General features: G+C 36.4%; 1 protein-coding gene across 1 annotated transcript in view; it reads right to left on the bottom strand.

Annotated features, from left to right (window-relative positions):
• The window catches only part of DNAH5 (dynein axonemal heavy chain 5), a 249,075-nt gene that overhangs the window by 87,999 nt on the left and 139,874 nt on the right, over window positions 1-21,202 (bottom strand). The window contains exons 48-55 of the mRNA XM_037799237.1: window positions 15,506-15,628; window positions 15,101-15,314; window positions 13,673-13,896; window positions 9,615-9,813; window positions 7,315-7,487; window positions 5,174-5,304; window positions 1,388-1,541; window positions 691-958 (exon numbers count right to left, since the gene is read on the bottom strand). Coding sequence (XP_037655165.1) covers window positions 691-958; window positions 1,388-1,541; window positions 5,174-5,304; window positions 7,315-7,487; window positions 9,615-9,813; window positions 13,673-13,896; window positions 15,101-15,314; window positions 15,506-15,628 — 1,486 coding nt within the window. The remainder of the gene's footprint in view (window positions 1-690; window positions 959-1,387; window positions 1,542-5,173; window positions 5,305-7,314; window positions 7,488-9,614; window positions 9,814-13,672; window positions 13,897-15,100; window positions 15,315-15,505; window positions 15,629-21,202) is intronic.

Raw genomic sequence — 21,202 nt, forward strand, 5'->3', positions numbered from 1 at the left:
GCTCTGACAAGCCCTCTGCTTCACTGTGCCCAGTTTATCTATCAAGAGGAGGAATCAGTTAATCCATCAGTTTCACACTGGGTACCGCAGAGCTTGGGGGCAGCAGGTGAGGGGTCAGTGGATGAGGGGCTAGAACCCTTCCTCCCCTCCACTGTTAACTGCTTTATCTATCAGGGTGACCCATTAGATTTTACTCAATAAGTTTTCCTCTTTGATTTCCAGCACTGCAGCCATGAGAAGGAAATATCCAGGAGAGATTGGCTTAAAACACTCTGCAGTTGACAATCACACTTAAAAGGAACACAGAAGCTATCAAAGAGATTAAAACTCAGTGTCTTCCTATGACATTCCAGAAACTGCTTGGGGATGCAACTGAGACAGAGAGTCTCTGAGCATCACTGAAAAGACTAAAATCATTCTAAATTAATCCAAAGGGGTGCAGATTGAAAATCTCAGTCTCTGATAATCACAATCTGGGGAAAATTAGCTACAAATAAGCAAAAGTACATCTCTTGGCAAAAAAAAAAAAAAAAAAAATCCTCAAACAGAGAGTAAATTAGCTTCTGGCTCAACCCACTACAGTGTCAACAAACAGCACAAGATGTAAAAAATTAATTAAATAAATAAATACATAAATAAATAAACATAGTAGCCCAGAAACTCTGACACAAAAATTTTCACCATACTAACCAGCAACTAAGGCATCCTTAGGCCATCTGCTGAACCAATCTATAGTGCATCCTGAAATAAGGGCAGGGAATTTCAAAGCTCGATTTCGAAATTTTTCCCCAACTGGTGAGAAGCAAAGCACGATATGGAGGTTCTGTCGGACCCGACTCATGAAGTAGTCGTACAGGTTCTCGTTAGAAGGAGGGCGCCTGGGGTGCTCTTTTTTCATGACTGATATAAGGTCATTATTAATTTCATCAATTTCATCACGAGCAAATAAGTTGGAGACCTTAAAAAGAAGAGAGACATTCAAATTCAGTAACATATAGGAAAACAAATCAAAATATATAACTCAATAAAAATAAAAATATCTTTCCTCCATTTGTGTTCTCAAACCCACCTTTGGAAAATTAACCAAAATCTTCAAGATAAGATAAAATATTTTATAATATTAGAAAACCAATCAGTTTTCCTTCTAACTTCACTCCTCTAGTTTTCATTTCTTACTGGATCATTCATTAAACTTTTAAACATACTTAGTGCCACACTTTAGTTGAGTTTTATTCTTCAAAAACCCAACAGAAAAAGCCATTCTCAAACTGATCACCTAATCCCCAATAATACTTGTGAAAAACTCTGATGGAGGAAAATATGAAGAGGTCTAAAGGTAGAGGAGATCTGAAAAGACAAAACACGTGAGGAAAACAGGAGCTCCTACCTCACCAGATGATAAAACATTATTCATATATTCCAAAAATGACTCATCTTTAATCTCATTGTCCGTGAAAATAAAAGTGATCCCTTTGCCTTGCTGACCAGCTGTCCTATATAAAATCTTCAGGTCTTCCATCAGGTTAGACGTGTTATAGGACCTAAATAAATATTGTCATTAGGTTATTAGTTAAAATATTTTTGTGGGAAGGACAGCCCCTTTTTACAATCCATTAGGCCATTTCATTAACCAAAAATTGGTATATTTTTACAAAATATTTTATAAAATTTTAATCTATCAAATAGGTATATTATAGTAGCATATGAATGTTACTGATTAACTACTTGCTTGCAAACTGTAATTGATTTTTACAACTCCACAATTTCTGAAACAGTATAATTAATGTTTCTGAAAAATAAAACTAGACTAAAAAGTCAACCTGAACCAAAAAATAATAATAATTTTAACCACAATCAAATGCAATTTGAATGTGTGTATATACATTTTGAAAATATGTGTTGGCAACGATCGTGAAAAGACAAATTGGAATGTTTACAAAACACCCTTCTGCAATTGGTATTTTGGAAGGCATCTCATGAATTGAATTAAACTAAACTAAATCAGTGCAAGCCTTCATTATGTAGGGTGAGAAAGATTCAGTAACTGCGCTGTTATAATTGGCGCCCTCCTCATCCCTCAATGCCTTTATTATTGTTATCATTACATCTTTGGATTCCATATAAAAGAATTAGCTGTCTGAGCAATCAGTACACTGTAGTAGAATAGCTGAAAAATTATTAAATATTCCACTCAAAATCTTCTTTGATTGTCACAAATAACCCTTCAGTAGAAGTCAGCCTTACAATCAAGAAATGTTGGAGAAGTCCCAATACAGAATAGCCCATTACTGCCAGAAGTGAAAATTAAAATATTCCAATCCTGGAACCTCAGACTTAATGAATTATTCTTTGAATTCTGTGTCATTAAATAAATTCAGAGTTCAGACCACAAAGGCAAATGGTCATTTGATTTAAGGAAAACTACTAAACATCTAGCTTCTATACTCTTTTTCTAAAAACCATAAACTAGCCCTAGAATCAGAAATACCACAACCATGAATCAATATTTCTAGAAAGCTCCTACAGAACTAAGAGATCAGAAAGAAAAGATTTTTAAAGACACAAATGTTCCTTATATATACATTAAAAAAAAAAAAAAAAAAAAAGACTAACATCCCACCCCTGCTTCTTGTGAAATAGGGAGAACTTTCAGCCCAGGTCTCCAGGTCCCAGAGGTCCTTATGCCTGGGATAATATGACCTGAGTCATCTAACAAATTGTTGTGTTTCCCAAATACAGGGCTCCTGAATCACACAGCTTGGCCACATGACTTTGAAAAGGCTTAAAGAGTAGGATGTTCTCTTGAAGGCTATGAGAAAGCAAGTGGGGTAGGTTGAATTATGTCTCCCAAAAAACATGTTCTTAATTTTAATCCACATCCCCATGGCTGTGAACAGGACCTTTTGAAGATGTTATTTTTAGTTAAGGTGTGGCCAACTGAAGATGGGTGGGACTTAATTGGTATTACTGGAGGCCTTGTAAAGGGGACCTAGAAGAAACAGAAGCTAGAAAGGAGAGAACATCACCCTGTGAGTTACAAGCCAAAGAATTCCAAGGATGGTCAACAGCCCACACCAGAACACTACAGTCTTCAAGAGAAAGACAGCTTTGCCATTATCTTGATTTTGGACTTTTTCTAGCCTCAAATAATGAGCCAATTAATTCCTGTTTTTTAAGCAAACCCATCATGCATATTTGTGATAGCAGCTCTGAAAAACTAAGACAGCAAGGAAGACCTAGGACCTCCTTTGCATCAGTGGTGGATTATCCACAGTATCACATACAGAGAAACTAACATCATGGTGAGAAGAGTTGTAGGGTGTTTTAATTGAGGCAGTGGGATGCAGTAGAATCACACCAAACTAGAAATCAGCAAGTCTGGAGTCTAATCCCAGCTAGACTGTGACCTTGGGCAAGTGGTTGCCTCTCAGAGCCTCAGCTGTAAAATGGACTAATGCTCTCTGACCTGCCAACCCACAAAGTTCTTTCGAAGATGAAATGAATTCATACATGTACAAGTTCTTTGAAAACTGTAAGGTTTTATACAAATGTTAGAAACAAAAATCTGAGTCCAATCCCTTTCCAGCACATTATTTTTTTTATCTACCTCTGCTTCTATCCACAATCTAGAGGAATTATCCATAAGGAAACAATTATTTCTCTCCATCTTAGTACCTGAATTAAAAACAGCAGTCTCTGGATTTATTTTCCAGGCATAACCCTACAATTGAGGCCAAACAAAAAGTGTAACAACAGTTAGAATATCTTGATCTCCAAACCCAATGCTTAATAATCATCAACCACTGCCCCAGAAGGTGTCTCTGGGCCTCCATCAGCAGCAAGGGCAGCCACGTGTCCTTCCTTGCCAGGCAAAGCCAAAGCTCTAGAGCAATGACCAATAAGCAAGACTTCCTGCTCCCACACATAGAAACTATGCTCAAGTAATTTTCAGCCCAAGTTAACTTCCCAAACTGGACTCCTGCTCTAACCTTGTCCTGATTAATCCTAGATTTCTGTTTAGCCTCTGAACCACATGTTTATCTCTTCCTGCCCACTTTGCACTTCCTGATTCTGATCTCTCCCTGCACCACACATGTATACTGGAGGACAACTCCTCTGGGGTTGCTTATCTTGACGAATAGCAATAGCATCTATTTAGCTTCCCAAGCCAGAAACCAGGAGATGACAAGTTCAGTAGCACCAACTTCTAATGATCCTTGAATTTTTCTCCTTTTCTCCTTTTTCAATTTTTGACATCATCCCCGCTTGCCTATACCCCTAAGACAGACTTAAACCTCTTCCATCTCCAACTTAGCTCTATCTGTCCATTTTTTTCTATATACAAATCTGATATGTCCTCCCTACTGGTAACTGATCCTATGGCTCTATTATGCATTAACTCTTTACCACACCTTCCAAGAATTCCTTATGCTTTATGCCTGGCCATTTTTAACTTCTTGCAAGACCTCAAATGCGTCTTCACATGTGCTAATCCTTATGCTTGGAGCATTCCTCACTGCTCCTCTTCTTTTACATAATTCCCACTCAGATCTCAGACTAAGCATCACTTCCTCTAGGAAGCCTTCTCTAACCATCCCCTACATGGTCCCTTCCCCTTGGAAGGAGTCCCTCCCTCAGACTTGAACAGGATCTGCTTTTCTTTCCCTATCATAGATCCTCATTGAAGGCATTGCTCAGTGGTCTGTCCTTGACTTACTCTATGTTCTATGATGACACAGGCCAGATTTGCCTTGCTCACTATTGAACTCCTAGCACAGAGCCAGCTCCTGACACATAGTATTCAATAAATATTTTTAAATGTATGAATCGATAAATCAGTATAAATTTGTCATCTATTTTTCTGGAGTATTAACATTCTTGGAATATGAAGTAACACTTGATAGGGATAAATTTCTTCTAAAATACACCAACAGGTGTACATATAATACCCACATCATGCACAACGTAAGAAGAGGGAGGCAGATATAATAAATGTAAAATAGTCATGCTCTATTGCCAAGGTTGAAAAGAAAAGATGGTAAGTCAACATTCAGGAAGGAAACTATCATGATTCCTTAAATATTAGAAAAATACATTCTTTACTTCAAGTGGCTCTGAAAACCTTTTATCAAAATCCATTTTAGATTAATTAAATAAAAGCCTGGACACTTACCTCGTCAGAGTGATCTGGAAGGAAGTATAGCCAGCAATGAACGAAGCCAACCTCGTGAGGCTCTGCTTTCCTGATCCGCCCACCCCCACAAGGAGGGCATTTCCTCGGGGAGTACGGATGACCCGAGAGATCTGTAATACAGAACAGAAAAGGCACATGTCTTTCAACATGTGAATATTCCAATTTTTTTCTATTTATTCAATAGAAGCATTAGGTCAAATAACCATTTTGGAAGGCATAGGTGTCTCAGGGTTGGAATGGAGAGATACATTGGTTGAAGGAATGAGGGCATTTCTGAAGGAGAACGGTGTTGGGGGTGCTTTGGATGGGGTAGGGACTGCGGGGTGTGCGTTTAGGTGACCTGTCTGCAGACAACTCAGACTGTGGCTTTAATGGAGGGATATAAAGCGGGCTTTGAAGTTTACTTTTAGTTTGCCCAAAATAATGCATCAGGACAGGAAAGAGAAGAGTGTCAGGACAACATCCATCCTTTGGTATACCATTAGTGTGAACCCTGGAAAATGGAGATCATTTTTCTGTGTCTATTGTGAACCTGAATATGGGCAGGCTGTTTTTCCAGCCTCCTACTCATTCCTTGCCAGTGACTCTCTTCAAAGTCATCACGGAGGGAGGTGGCGGGAGAGTACTGGTAGGAATCTGAGTACTTTGCCAGCGTCTATGCACATTCTTTCCCTGGTACAACTTCAAGAAGCACAGACGAGGCAGTTAAGGAGCTATAGCAGGCCACTCTAGAACCTTCCATGTCTTTCCTTGGTTGGCACTTTCAATCAAAATCATTCGTTTTGTTTAAACTAGTGAATATTATGAATTTATATAATTTTGTTAATTAGATACTGAGGACCCTTCATCCCAACACCTTTATCTGGAACTGGGTCGTCCCCTGGTATTAAAATTTCCAATTCACAGTTTCTGGCACATGGTTAACCCTCAAAATACATTCGACAAATGAACATATGGATGAATAAACAATAGAAGAGTTTTAAAGCAGTTTTAAACCTCATCCACTGGTTTAAAATAAAAATTATAAGAGAAAACATAGTCGACCGAGAACCTCAATGGGGCTATTTTGTCCTGAATATACATGGGTTGTGGAATAGAGATACTCACTTCTTTAATTCCCTTGGCAAATATCTAAAAATTTTGGTACCCATCCCTACCCTGAGGGTGCTTACACTCTAACAAAGATGAAAGACCTTCTAACAAAACCATCATTAATACACCACGGTAAATGGAATGGTAGCAATAAGAAGAAAGAATGCAAAAGAAACAACACTGCTTGGGGGAGGCAAAGCTTAGGTGTGGAGCTGGGATTTGATCTCAATCTTGAAAAATGACTAGAAATTTCCCATACAAAGAAGGTGGCATGACAGGCAGGACTTAGGCTAAATTTTAAGCAGAGGGAATGGGACACACGTAGTCTCAGGGTCAGGAAAGAGCTTCTGCATCCCCGTGAGGGTGGGAACTACAGTATCGACTACAAAAACAGCGGGACATGAGGCCACAAAGGGTTGTTTAGGGCCAGGTTGTGGAGTTAGTTAAAATCCAAACCCATTTATCAAGCACCTCCTGTGCACCTGTCTCATTAGTAGGCCCTCCTGCAAATACAGAGGTGAACAAGACAGGGTGTTTGCCCTCACAGAGCTTACCAGCCAGTAGGGGACACAGCCGCACGGGTATGTCAACTCTACACACATGGTACAGTACCTGCTGGGAAGGCGGTATTGGTGAGGTGCTTTGGGAGCAGGATTAATTTAACCACTGACAGTTCATTTTTTTGGTTTACACCTACACAGAGCACAACCATAAGGCTGGAGCAGTAGGAAGAGGCTAGATCACAAAAGTCTAAGCATGCCTTAGCATAAATTTTAGCTTAGAGGCAAAAGAGATAATGCAGATAATATATTCTGGTTTGGAAAGAAAGTGGTTATTTTAATTAAGGAAGGAACTAAGAAATAAGCATGTTCATTATACTTGGTCTCATAGCACATCCAGTTTTGTTTCCAGTTCTCTGTGTTTCCCATTTAAACTGAATATTCTCCTAGGAGATGAAAATGAAAGAAGGATAAAAAAAAAATTCTGGTGCAAAGCCCAGTGTCTGCCGCCCGGCGTGCCCACTGTACCTTGACCAGGTGAACCATAGCATCCATGAAGAACACCATGTCCATGCCAGCTCCGCGGATGCTCTCGTTATACAGCTGCAGGAACATATTCAAACGCTCTTTCAGGTGATTAAAGGATTCAATCGGCTCATAAATTTTGGGCATTTCAGCATCAGCCTCCTCAGGTGTTTCCCCTGGGGTTGGGGAAGAAGAACCAATTACGTTTCTTCAACTTGCTGGACTTTACTGCTTCCCTCAACCTAAATTAATACACTCATAGCCATATACAATTTTATACCAAATAATTTTGATTTTCATCAAAATGTCATATTATGCATTTTCAGAAAGCAAATATTAGTAAAAGCATTAGGGTCAATGTAATCATGTGCAGTCTTAGTTCTTTCCTGTCTAGAAAGGGTCAATTGTAAATACTGTTGGATTTATTGAATTTAATTCGAACCCATAATTGAACATTGGCATTTTAAGGATCTTTAATGGGCAAAATGAAGGTCAAAAAGGATTCAATGTCAAAAGCAGCAAAAGAGGTCAAGAATTATATGATTCTTCAAAAAGAAGCAAAAGAAAAAAGTTATTGCATTTTCTCAAGAAGCCTTTATCACTCAAGAATATTAGGTTAGTGGTGAAAATAAAAGGGAATTTTAAGAAATGTTGCAGAGTTGAGAGAAAAAAGAAAAATAAAATTTCTTGAATAAATAAATACACTGAATTATTTCACTGGGAAAAGATGTATTAAAATGAAATACATGTTTCTTATTAAAAACACATAATATATCTGCTTAATACTTTTCCAATTCTGACATAAAGAATAATGCCAAAGAAAAGGCTAAATTGGGCATATACAAGTTCACTACCAGTTAATATTAGAAATAGGACAAAAGCAACACCTTAGTTGAATGAACCAAAAGCAACTTGGAAATTTACTGGGTACTAGAAGAGGGAGTGGATCTTCTCAATCTTATAATACATAATTATTTTCAATTGACCCTGTCCTGATATAATAGTACATTAACATTTTTAATACAAAGAAACTGATTTATCACAATCATTAAGAATGGCGCATGCAAAGCTCTCACTAATTGAATTTAAAAAGTCACTTAACTGTTTCAAAAATGCTCAACTCAAGCTTTGTGAAACAGTGTTTTGAAATTACAGAAGGTTGTGTGTTTGCCTCCAGAACACCATCCACCAAAAAGATTCAACCATTTTGATTTGCTCTTTGAAAACCATAATCTAATAATCTACCCTTCTGAATTAGAGGAAATAAAATACATAAATTCTAATCACCTTGTAAAATGCCCTTACCTTTACAGGATTATTGTATGTGTGTGACCTGATTTAAAATAAAATGTGTCAGCTTCTTTCTGTGGATGGGTCATTCCAATTGCACAGCCAGCAATAAACCTCCTTTTGCAGTTATTGTTCAGAAACTTTTAATAGACCACATATAACTTACTAATTCTATTAAGGGGCTACCTGGTCATTTTCAAACATTTAGAAGACGTAAGTAGAAGGTTTTTAATCATGCCTTTGTGAAACAAGTAAACAAAATTAAAATTCCTTCTCATATTAGAAGAGGTTATTAAATAAAAGAAAAAATAGCCTATTTAAGCCCAGTTATTTCTGAGAAAAAAATTTATTGGGGCACTACTTTTCCTTTTCATAAGAAAAGTAATATATCTCAATTTTTCATGGAACCATAACTATACAAAGCTTGCCTCCACATTACTCATCTCTAATTAAATTCAATGATCCTCTCATATAATTTGAAGTTTTTCTTTTTCTTTTCAACATTTAGAAAGACCTCAATAACAATAATAGCTATTATTGTTGTTCTTGTTATTTTTGCTCCTCTCATTCCACAACTATGGGTCACAGATTACCCCAGCTATTCAACAGATAATATTTCATTTTTCCCCACAATGCGCATATTAATATTTCCATTTTCACAAATGAAGAGAATGAGGTTCAAAAAGGTTGAGACTCGTCTAGCTAATGTGGAGTGGAGCTGGATCTCAAATCAATATCTGTCTGCTACAAATACTTTTCTCTTTCTTCTACCCTGTCCTCCTACCTTACTCCACCTTAGTATCCAAGACTAATATGCATAAAAGTAATTAATCTTTTGAATTCAATACTTATGCATTTGTCCACTTACTCGATAAATATTCACTGAGCACCTATTGTGTCTCAAAAGCTTGTTTTAGTAAAGTTTACTGCACAGAAATGCAACATCCTTAAACTGAGCCTACCATCTTGAGATATCCCTTTGCGGGATTTCAAATTCAACTTCAAAAGTCTACCTGTAGCTTCAGGTGCATCCCTCGAGAAATCCACAAAGTATGTGTCAATTCCACAATCCACCAGGAGTTTTTTCTCTTCACCAAACTCCTCCTCCACCAAACTTACTAAAGCCTTATCAAACCAGCTCACATCATCGGACACTGTGAAACGATCAGCTATAACACGTTTACATTCATGCTTCCACAGCTTTAACAGTACCTGTCAAAAGCAAAATTAAAATGCATTATTAATTCATATTATGCAACAGGTGAAAATTCAATTTGACAATTTTGTGGAGCACCATCTTCCCTGATGTAAGCTGCTAGACTTTAAAGTGTACGCTATAAAAGTTAAGTTGGTATCAAACTAAACAAGATTGTTAAATTTCTAGGATGCTAAATTTAAGCCCCATAATAACCACAAACAAAATAATGGAAAAATATACACAGAAGAAAATGAGAAGGGATTCTAAAGAGCTCACTAAAAAAATAAATGAAATACAAAACTAGATAGTAAGGGAAGAATTGAAAGACTAAAAAGATATAAGAACTGAAATTATAAAACTCTTAGAAGACAACAGTGACATATCTCCAGGACTTTGTATTAGGCAATGTATTATTAGACTTTATACTAAAAGCACAAGCAGCAAAAGAAAAAAGATAAATTGGACCTCATCAAAATTAAAGACTTTGATGCATCTAAATAAAAGATCAAGAAAATGAAAAGACAACCAAGAGAATGGGAAAAAATATTTGGAAACCATATATCTGACAAGGGTTTAATATTCAGAATACACAAATAACTCCTATACCTCAACAAGAAGACAAACAACCCAATTTAAAAAATAGGCAAAGCACTTGAGTAAACATTTCTCCAAAGAAGATATACAAATGGCCAAAAAGCAATTTTTTATATGTCTAGGTTTTCTATCCATCATTGAAAGTGTAATCCCATTATTAATGTAGAATTGTCTATTTCTCCTTTCAAATCTGTCAGTTTTGCTTCACAGATTTTGGGGCTCTGCTATTGGGTACATATATATTTATAATTGTTACATCTTGTTGAACTGACCCCTTTATCAGTATATTCTGATCATCTTTGTCCCTTACAACCATTTTTTACTTACAGTCTCTATTCTATATTACCTCTTTTGAGTACTACCTGTGTGGTGTATTTTTTCAATCCTTTCACTTTCACCCTACTTATCTTTTAATTGAAGGCAATTCTCTTGTAGACAGCATACAGTTCTGCCATGCTTTCTAATCCATTCTGCCAGTCTCTGCCTTTTGATTGGAGAGTTGAATCAATTTACATTTTAAGTCATTACTGATAATGCAGGACTTTCTTTTACCATTTTGCTATTTGGTCTTTGTAAGTCTTATACCTTTTTTGTCCCTCAATTCTTCCATTAATGCCTACTTTTATATTTATTTGATTTATTTCTATTGTGTCATATTAAGTCCCTTCTCATTTCTATCTGGATATATTTTTCATATATTTCCCTTGTGGTTACCAAGGGGTTGAAGTTTAACATCCCAAATATATAAAATCTTATTTGATTTGATACCAACTTGACTTCAACATTATAAACATACACTGTTCTTATATCCCTCCAACCTCCCACCATTTTGTACTTGTTACACATTATATCTTTATACATTGTACTCCCTAAACCATAGATGTATCGTTAATTTTTTTTATTGTGGAATGTAACACATTTACATAGAAGTGAGAACTTTCCAAGTGCAATTTAACAAGTAGATAGAGAGCGAATTTCAAAGAATATTATGGTATACAGTTCCACAGTTTCACTTATTTCCTTATTGTGAAATACAACACCTATATAAAAAGGTGAAAACTTTCAAATTACAATTTAATAAGTAGCTATATAGCAAATTTCAAAGAATGTTATAGGTTACAGTTCTACCATTTCAGTTATTTCCTTCTAGCTATTCTAATACCCTAGGATATTATGGGTTTTCTATTATTTTTACAATTGTCCTGTACATTTGAAATTATTTCAAAATAAAAAGTGCAAGAATTTTTTTAATTAGGGAAAAAAATCAAGATATTCCTAGATAAACAAAAATCCATTTTTTTACCATTTCATTACCCCTAGACCTACCTACAAGAAATGCTAATGAGAGTCCTTCAGGGTAAGAAGAAAGAGCACTAGACAGTAACTCGAAGCCATGAAAAAACAAAGATCTGCAATAAAGGTAACTATATGGGTAAATATAAATGGCAGTATTATTGTATTCTTGGTTTGTAACTACTCTTTATTTCTTACATGATCTAAAATACAAATGCATAAAAATAAAAATAATTATAGATCTATGGTATTGGGCACACAGAGCATAAAGATGTAACTTGTGAAAAGAACATAAAAGGAGGGAGCAAGGGGTATAGAGCAGACATTGTATGTGCTACTGAAGTTAAGCTGGTATCATGCAAACCAGATTGTCATAGATTTAGGATGTTAAATGTAAATCCCATGATAATCGTAAGAAAATATTTTTTAAAAATACAGAAAAGGAATGAAAAGTTTATCAAAATATGTTACTACAAAACATCAACTAACACCAAAGAAGGCAGTACTGAAGGAAATGAAGGATAAAAAAGGTATAAACTCACAAAAAATCAAATGGCAAAATTGCCCCTGAAAGGACCAGAAGGCTTCACTGGCCAATTCTACCAACACTCAATGAAGATGTAACACCAAGCCTTCTCAAACTCTTCCAAAAAAAATTGAAGTGCATGGTACACTTCATAACTATTCTATGAGGTGAGCTTTACCCTACTACCAAAGCCAGAGAAAGACACCACAAGAAGAAATTACAGACCAATTTCCCTTGTGAATATGGATGTAAAAATCCTCAACAAAACACTAGCAAACCCAACCGCATGTCAAAAGATTTATATACATTGATCAAGTGGGAACTGTCACAGGAATGAAAGGGTGGTCCCCTAAAAAATGGCTAAAATGGAAAATTTTGTGTTACATAGATGTTATCACAAAAGGAAAAAATACTCCATGATAACACCAATTGCTTGGAACTGTTTATGCTGATTTAAAACAACCACCAAAAAGAGTTATGAAATAAACAGTAATTAATTCTATTAATTTGTCAACAACTTTAAGGAAAAAAACAAATTAGAAATGTTCGCTGCTACTAAGGTGATTCTCAATTCCCTGTAATAGGGAGTTTTCCCCAAAATAACTTGTTTCCAAGAGTCAGACAGTGTGGTTGCCTGTTTTGCTAGCATCTGGGGCAGAGTTGTTTTTGATAGTCAACGGCTGATATACACTGATGACAGTTTTTCTGTGTGTTCTGCACATAGAGAAGCCCCTTAAAACCCACTTGCTTAACTATCTCTTCAGCTGCTTTGAAGGCTGAATGAGGCCAACCCAGCCTGAGCCTGAGCAGAGATGAATTCTGCCAGTTACTGCCAATTCTTTCCTGTAAAGAAGGGCACACTGGATTTTTAGATTAGGTTCCTAGTTGGAAGGGAATTCTTATAACACTGGGAACTACTATACTCAAGTGTGTGTACAAATGCTTGTTTTTCTGTTAAATGAACTTTCTATTCCACTGCCTCTTTCCAATTTTGCCAATACATATATTCTTTTAGTCTATCTAGCTACACAGACAGAAAGATCATGGATGATTAGCAATCAAATGATTACTTTCTTCAATTCTGAAAATTCATTTATAATGATAATTACCTTTTAAGTTAAAATGTCAAGTTTAAAATATTTATTATTTAGTATAAGTAAAACATCTTATGATGGGAAAATAAAATCAATTGTTTTTTAATTTTATTCATTAGAAAGTAATTATGTGGATTATTTCCTTACACATACACCTAATTAAATAGATTTTTAAATAGAAATTTTCTGACATATTACTTCCCGTTTATTTGTTTCAGCTAATGAAAAGCAGCAAAGAAAAGAACATCCACGTTGAAATGGCCCAAGATATTTTCATAATTCCAGTAAAAATTACATTGCTGAAAATACTTAGGGGTGTGTGATAAATAACAATGTTATTTCTTTTTCTCTCTGATTATCACTTACATCTGATTCCTTGATAACTTCAGAAGTAGTGTTAAGCATTCCCTGCCAGATCCTAGAAAGATCTCGAAGGTTAAATACATAATGGAATTTTGCAGGGGTAGGGAGCATTTTAATCTTGGTCATCTGCCATAGTCGGCGTGTCAGGGGCACCAATTTCACCACTGAGTCTCTCACTTCTTCTAGGAAACCTCTTTGGGTGCAGTAGTGGCCTACCCCAACGACACCTGAAAGCAAGAAAACATTTTGATGAGCAACTCAAACCAGTTGAATTAAATTTTTAAAAATTATAGATTTAGCACAAATATACTTATACATTTTAATAGATAACCACATATTAAACAAATTCCTATTTTTAAACATTATTAAATGCATAAAAATGATAAATATAAGAAATGATCTGTAAAACAGATAACAAAAAAGGATGTTTCTTGAATCTTCTACAATTTCTCCATTACGTTATTGCCTTTCCATACATTATCAAACATTTTAATTTATTTTATATGTAAAATTTTCCAGGCAATAAAGGAAAATTAAAAGTGATTAAGTCATTCTTTCTGGTCCATTTTATGTTTCCCAAGTTTAAATGAACCCAAATGTCATTTGGGTTCCAAGCCTTGCCCACTGCTGTGATTAAAGGCAGATATTGCCATCCTTCACTCACCTAGGAGGCTAAGATGACATTTCAGCCTGCCAGAAACTAATTAGGATAGTTCTAATGAATATTTTCTCAATGGCAATTTCAGAAATGGTAAATTAATACCTAACATAGATGTGTACCTAACTTTTCCACTCTTCCCCTGCAAAGAGTAATTCCAAAATCAGTTACAAATGCATGTACATTTCTCAATTAAATAAATATCATTACTTACTGGTTTAGTGGTTCTTCACTGAAATTTTTTCTGTAATGCTACATATTTAATCAATCAACAGCTTATTACAGTCCCAAAAATTATTCTGAAGATCAAACAATGGCTAATTTCTGCTCTTGGTCAAAATTCTATACAGATTGGCTAAATTATCAGCTACACAAACCATTGGCATGGTATTACATCAAAGCAAACCTCAAATATGTTTACCCATGAGGAAGCCATCTCATCTCCATGTTCATTTAATGTTGAACCTCCTTGCTTAAGAAGCTGGTCATCATTACTTAAAGAAAACTTTCAGGTAGAAAGGATCTACCTACGCATACAGCACAGTACAAATATAATGAATCCCTGTATGAAACATATAGTACTTGAGGGTGACGTTACTATTGGCAAAATGTTAATAATTTCATAATTGTGGTAGGGAGGAGGCTATAGACTAAGGAGCCATCCAAAGCTCCATCTGTGCTGACTTCCGGGTGGGTATTTTCTCATTGGATCCCAAGCAAGCTCTTCTCCCCTCCCCTACACCCCACGACCACCCACGTGACACTCATTTTACCAAATATCTTGTCCATGGACGCATCAGAAGGCAACGTGCAGTTGAATATAGAGAACTGCCTCTTGAGTCTCTGGGGAATATCGTTCCGTCCACCCCCTGGATGGATCATGGCTGCCAGAAACTGGATGTCCACAATGCTGGTGAACTCCCCAGGCTTCTCCAGGTTATAAAATCCATTTTGTTCAATCAGCTGTCGCACTATCTCATTAGTAACCTGACAAAGACAACTTTCAGAATTAAAACATCATTCCTTTATATCCCCAGAACCTAACTCCTTGAGTGTTTCCAAATAATGGGCTTTATTGGAATTCAGGAATTGCATGTGGAAAAGTAAAAAATATTTACTCTTTAAAAAGAAATCAATGCTGAGTGAAAAAAATAAAATACACAATAAGATCAATATACCTGGTCTCCCCACTCATTGATTGTAGGCATATTCACATCATCGATAAAAACAGTCATCTTCTTTCCTGCAGGAGGGCCATATGTTGTACCCATGCGTTTATCCACAAAACTCTCTATCGTCCTCTGTTAAATCAGAAAGCCAACAGAAACATCTGTGAAAATCCCCCGTGTCATGGTCAATTATTAAAAAAAAAAATTCCTAGTAACCTTTGAGTTGACAGAAATTACTTAGTAAAGCCCCAAATTCCCCTTAATTCTGGAAAACTGGGCCTTAATTATATTGCATAATATTTACAAACCTTGAAAATCTGTTTAGTTTTGAATAAATGAAACGTAATCAAAGTAAATTATGAATGTCCTGAAATTTTTCAGTCCATTTGCACCGACCGATTTTTGAGAATTTTGCATAAGTTGATGACACTGTAACTTACATATTCTAAGACCCTAGCCCTGCTGAAAGTTTTCCTACAATCGGAGACAAAGTTAAACAGAGCTAGTGTCTAAGAAGCTGTTTAGGTCCGGGCTCTGAGCTGCACAGCTTTTCAAAAACAGAAGGCTGCTCTTTTAGTTGAAAAGGCTGCCCCCTGGCTTCTGCAGCCTGACAGAACACAGACCCTCTGCTCTGGGTTAGATGCAGTCACACTGACACTTCTCATCCCGGGAAAGGACAAAGCCTGCTTGTGCCTCCTTTCCCATTTTTACATTCTGAACTTAGGAGGTCCAGGAAGAGACAATGGACTCTCTAAAAACCTTCCCGGCAATATAAAAAATACAGGAGATTAAAACCGATGGAAGTCTTTGTAAACCTGGGTCAAGATTTAAGATTGATGATGATAAATGGGAGAAAGGGAAAAAAAAAAAAAAAAAACTAATAGCAGGTATGTTGGATGGAGGAGGGAGAATGTGAGGGAAAGGATCCCAAATTACTGACTATGGTATTCTCATTTCCATGATAATTCAGTATAGTTTGGAAATCAATCAGTCATTCCAAACGTATGCACCGAGTAACCAGGGTCTAACCCTGCAGAGAAAACAAAAAAGACTTTTTAGTTCTCATACTCTAGAAGCTTGAAATCTTAAATGCCTCATTTCACTTCTGCCAACATAAGAATCTACTGCTCCACAATTTCCAATCAGATTAAGGTATAAATACAGAAGTGGAAGTATGTTGAGATAAAATGAATTCTCCTTCTCTGATCCAAAAGTTTTCTTATTTCATGATGAAGAAAAAATCAGTTAAATAATCTGAGATGCAACCACAAAATAAGGCCAAGAGATAAGCAAAAATCTATACATCTGTCCTCAGATCTCTTCATGGTTTGGTCATTTCAAAATGTAAAATTTCTACAATCATTTTAATATATAATAGCAAGAAAATACTAAGAAAATTCACTATTTTTAATAGAAAGATATAAAATAAATTACAACTCATCCAATTACCAAAAAATCTCCATAACTACAGTACAACCGTAAAAAGAATTTCATATTCCACTATTCCCTTGCCATGAAAGCAAACTGTTTAAAGTAATGTGTTACACTAAATTTAGCTCTGCTTGTCCATGAACTTAAATGTATAAGGCAATTAATAGTCTTCTGACACCTCCCTATGGCAAACTAGAACCCTCCAGACATTCCCATGTCTTTTAATGAGAACTCGCTGCACACAAAGATTTCATATCTTGCAGGACCCTCTATAGATGGGATAATTCATAGTAATAGCCATGTATCTGCACTTGTAATTTCTACCTTTTCACTATGACCCTAATTTCTTTGAAAGACAGGAAATCACTAGTAAGCTACATATACAAAAAAGAAGCTAAATTCACAAAAAGGGGGTGGGGAGAGAAAAATTAAGTAGTTGCTGAGCCTAGAAGTTGAGATGCCCGTCTGGTTTTAGAATCTCTACCCATTCAGTGGTTACCTGGTGAATTTTGGACTTTGGTGAGACCTGCTGAAGGCTTGAAGCACAACAATTATATGTTCTATTACATCATACACCTATCAATTCAGGGACAATTGGGAAAGCTGTATGTTTGGACTGGTATCTCCAACTGGACTCTCCCACTTGAATGTTCCATAGCATCACGGAATCAACATAGCCAAACATACACACCTCTCAGTCATCACCATCCACGTCCCCTTCTGGATGCACAGCTCAGGGCCTGGCAGCAATTATCCAAACATTTCCACATCTAACGTCATCAAGTTCTTCTTATTCTAAATTCAATGTTGTGTTTTAATGCATCTCCTCCTCTCTAAATAATGATATACCCTAGTTCAGTCATCTGTCCTTCTCACGGGCATTAGTGCCACACCTCCTAAACTGCTCCCCTGCCCCTAGTCAGTCCTGGAAACTGTTTCTTTATAAGCTTTATACCCTGTCTATATTGTCTGATTTCCAATTTTATGTAAATGTTTCTGTCTCCCTAGAGAAATAGTCTGAAGAATTCTTGATGACCTTTGTAGTACCCTGCCACCCACTTCCTCCCAGATCTCCTTGATCTCTGTCCCACCCCATCCATTGTTCTGGTGTTAGAACCATAGTCCAGTTAGAAAAACCAAGTTCTTTATCACCATGTAAATAGCCATTCAAAGAGATTTCAGATAGAGTTGAGAGGTCATTCTGGAGGTTACTCTCATGTAAGCTTTAGCTTACATAAACCCTAGGGAGTGCCCTGGGCTCTGTCTAAGTCTAAGAAAGTTTTTCTTAGCAAGTTTATTTTTTTCAGAAACTTAAGGCCTCCAGATTGATCTTATGCTAGATAAGCCCTGAAGCCCAGAAGTACCAGTCTCTTCAAGAACATCACCCAGTTTCATGCCTCTACCCCATAAGGCCAACACCCCTTTCCAGCATGAAGAGGTTAAAATAGTCATTGCCCAGATACCTGAATATTGAGAGAAAGATCAAATGAGAGGAAGAAGGCGTAACTGAGAAATTTTGACTTAACAAATGGCTGTGAATACTGATTCATGTCGATATTTCTTTTTAGTGTCTAGTGTTTTAGAATAGGCAGACGGAAATACCTGAAGTTGTTGAACTGCAGTCCAGTAGCCTTGATTTTTGATAATGATTGTATAACTGTATAGCAAAAACAAACTCAGTTGCCCATGTTTGTATGGATTGCCTTCTGGATGTTTTGTTCTGTTCCACTGATCTATGTATCTATCTCTTACAATACTACACTGTCTTAGTTAACCTACCTCTATCGTTTAAGTCTTAAAATTGGGCAGAGTGCAATACCAACAATCAACAAGTGGAGGGGTAAGGGGTATGGGATGTTTGGGGTCTTCTTTTTTTCTTTTTATTTCTTTTTCTAGAGTAATCCAAATGTTCTAAAAAATGATCATGGTGATGAATATACAAATAGGTACTGTGAACCACTGAATATATACTTTGGTTGGATTGTACCGTGTGTGAATATATCTCAATAAAATTATGTTCAAAAAAATAGCCATTCAATTCCCATATCTTCACTTCTCTTCCAGTCAATAACTTCAAGGTCTTGACACCAAGGTTTATAGGTTTCTATCCTGGACTTCACATCTCCAGAGATTTATAGCAGCTCTGAACCCAGGTGAATTGGGAAAAGTAAATAGTGGTTGATGGAATTGATGTGTAATAACCCTATCCCTCCTTCCAAAGTTCCAGTTCAGTGGAAAGTATCTGTGCAGTCTCTTTCTTCTGCTTGTAAAAGGTCTCCCACCACATCTGATGAAAACTCACTCATCTTTGTAAAAGCTTCCACAAATTTCCAAAACTACCCTTCCACCTACTTCTTCTCACTGTCTTGGAGTAAGATGAATTGATCCCTCAGTTATATCCTAAATGCTGCCTAATTTATGATCTTCTAAATTTATTTCCTTACTGTTTTCCAATGTGGTTCCTTTCAAAGCAATGGAAAAGAGGCATAATATGAGTAAACAGTGTAGTAAGAAATTTCTTGAGGAAGAGCAAGGTTTCCCTTCTGCCAAAGTAGGGAAAGAGGAAGTGATGAGTGAAGTGATGTAGTTGGAGCCCAGAATGCAGTACAACTGGAGCTGCAGGAACAAGAGATGGAAAGGCAATCTGTATCAGCAGACCCCAGCTCTCTGTCAAGCGCCATTCATTGCCTACATCTAGAAGCTTTTTACCTGTCATCTCCATAAGAATTCACATTTAGCTGCAGCCTAGTGTCATGGACCATATCAGCAGCTGACCAGTCAAATTATTAATTGCCAGTACCATGGGACCTTCCTTGTACCCTCCTACTTAACTTATTAGGATCACCTCCTAACCCCAAACATTCTAACAGACTCAGAAGCCAAAATAAAAAGAAAGTGAAAGTTAGAAGTCTCCATTGCAGCTATAAAGAAATTAACCATATTCCCAAATGGTTTCATATGCTGATTATTTAAGGTGTGGAAGGGAATTGCATCTTCTGTTTACTTTCATAGCCACTACCAGACACTCACCTACAATCACACATATTCACACTGCCTTGTACTTGGGTAGGATTGCATGTAAATAGCTCAGTCTTCCTTTTGAGACCCAGGACAAATGTGCAAATCATCAGGTAAGAATGCAATCATGATCATTCAATTTCCTGGGATCATATCTACAAATTGAGCCTTGTCTCTTTTCCTCATATCAAAATGGGAGGGAAATCCTTTGTCCTCGTCCAAGACAATCCCTTTCCTTATACCTGTATCCAATACTCCTCCTCTCTCTCTCTCTCTCTCTCTCTCTATCTATCTATCTCTATCTCTATCTCTATCTCTATCTCTATCTCTATCTCTCTCTCTATTTCCCATCATAGTAAAATGCTTGCTTCTCTTCTACCTTAGAATGTTCTGTCCATAACCTATCTACCACATGCTACTTCACAACTTCCAACTTCCTGTCTCTACATCCTCACTTCCTGTCTGTTCTTCAGCTTTCCATAACTTTGGCACTGCTCCCACCACTTCATTGAAACTGTTAGATCAAGTGTTCCCTTTATATTTTTCATCTTATTTGAGCTATTTTCAGAATTTGACAAGTGGTACAGTTTTCTCTTCTTGAGCCAACTTCTCCTCTTGACTTTTATATAGTCTTTGGTTTTCTCCATGCCCTCAAGTTATTCCTTTTCTTTTTTCATTTTTGGAGTTTTCCTCCTCTGCCCATCCTTCAATGTTAGTATTCCTCAAATTCAATCATCAACTCTCTTTTCTAACTCTCTACGTTCTCTGTATGTCATCTCATCCATTCCTGTGGCTTCAATTAAAACTCATGCTAATGATTCTCAAATCTATACTGTAAATCAGATTTTTTTTGCCTTAGCTCTGCATAAAATTTCATTTGGAGGAGCAGTTCTGAAGCTAGGGGAAAAATGTGGAATTTCCTTCCAAGCTCTATATTCTCATTTTTGAAAAAAAGTGTTGCTATGCAACCATTTGCAAAATGTTGGTGTGTTCATAACACTTAAAGGTGATTTTTAGAAGAGATAAATCTTTAAAGAAATCTGCTAAGTAATTTTCATGTTCTCCTTCTTACCTTTCTACATTGTTTACATTTTTAAAGGTATGTATTCAATACTTTCAAAATTAGGGGAAAAAATTACAACAACATTTGTTTTTGGAGAAAAAAGAAGGCGTGTCTCTTAAAAAGGCTAGCTAAATACCCTTAGCCAATAAATAGGATGACCATATAATTTTTGTCCAAACCAGGACACTGATATT

Source organism: Choloepus didactylus, chromosome 11, assembly GCF_015220235.1.
Source record: "Choloepus didactylus isolate mChoDid1 chromosome 11, mChoDid1.pri, whole genome shotgun sequence".
In the NCBI taxonomy this organism is placed as follows: domain Eukaryota; kingdom Metazoa; phylum Chordata; class Mammalia; order Pilosa; family Megalonychidae; genus Choloepus; species Choloepus didactylus.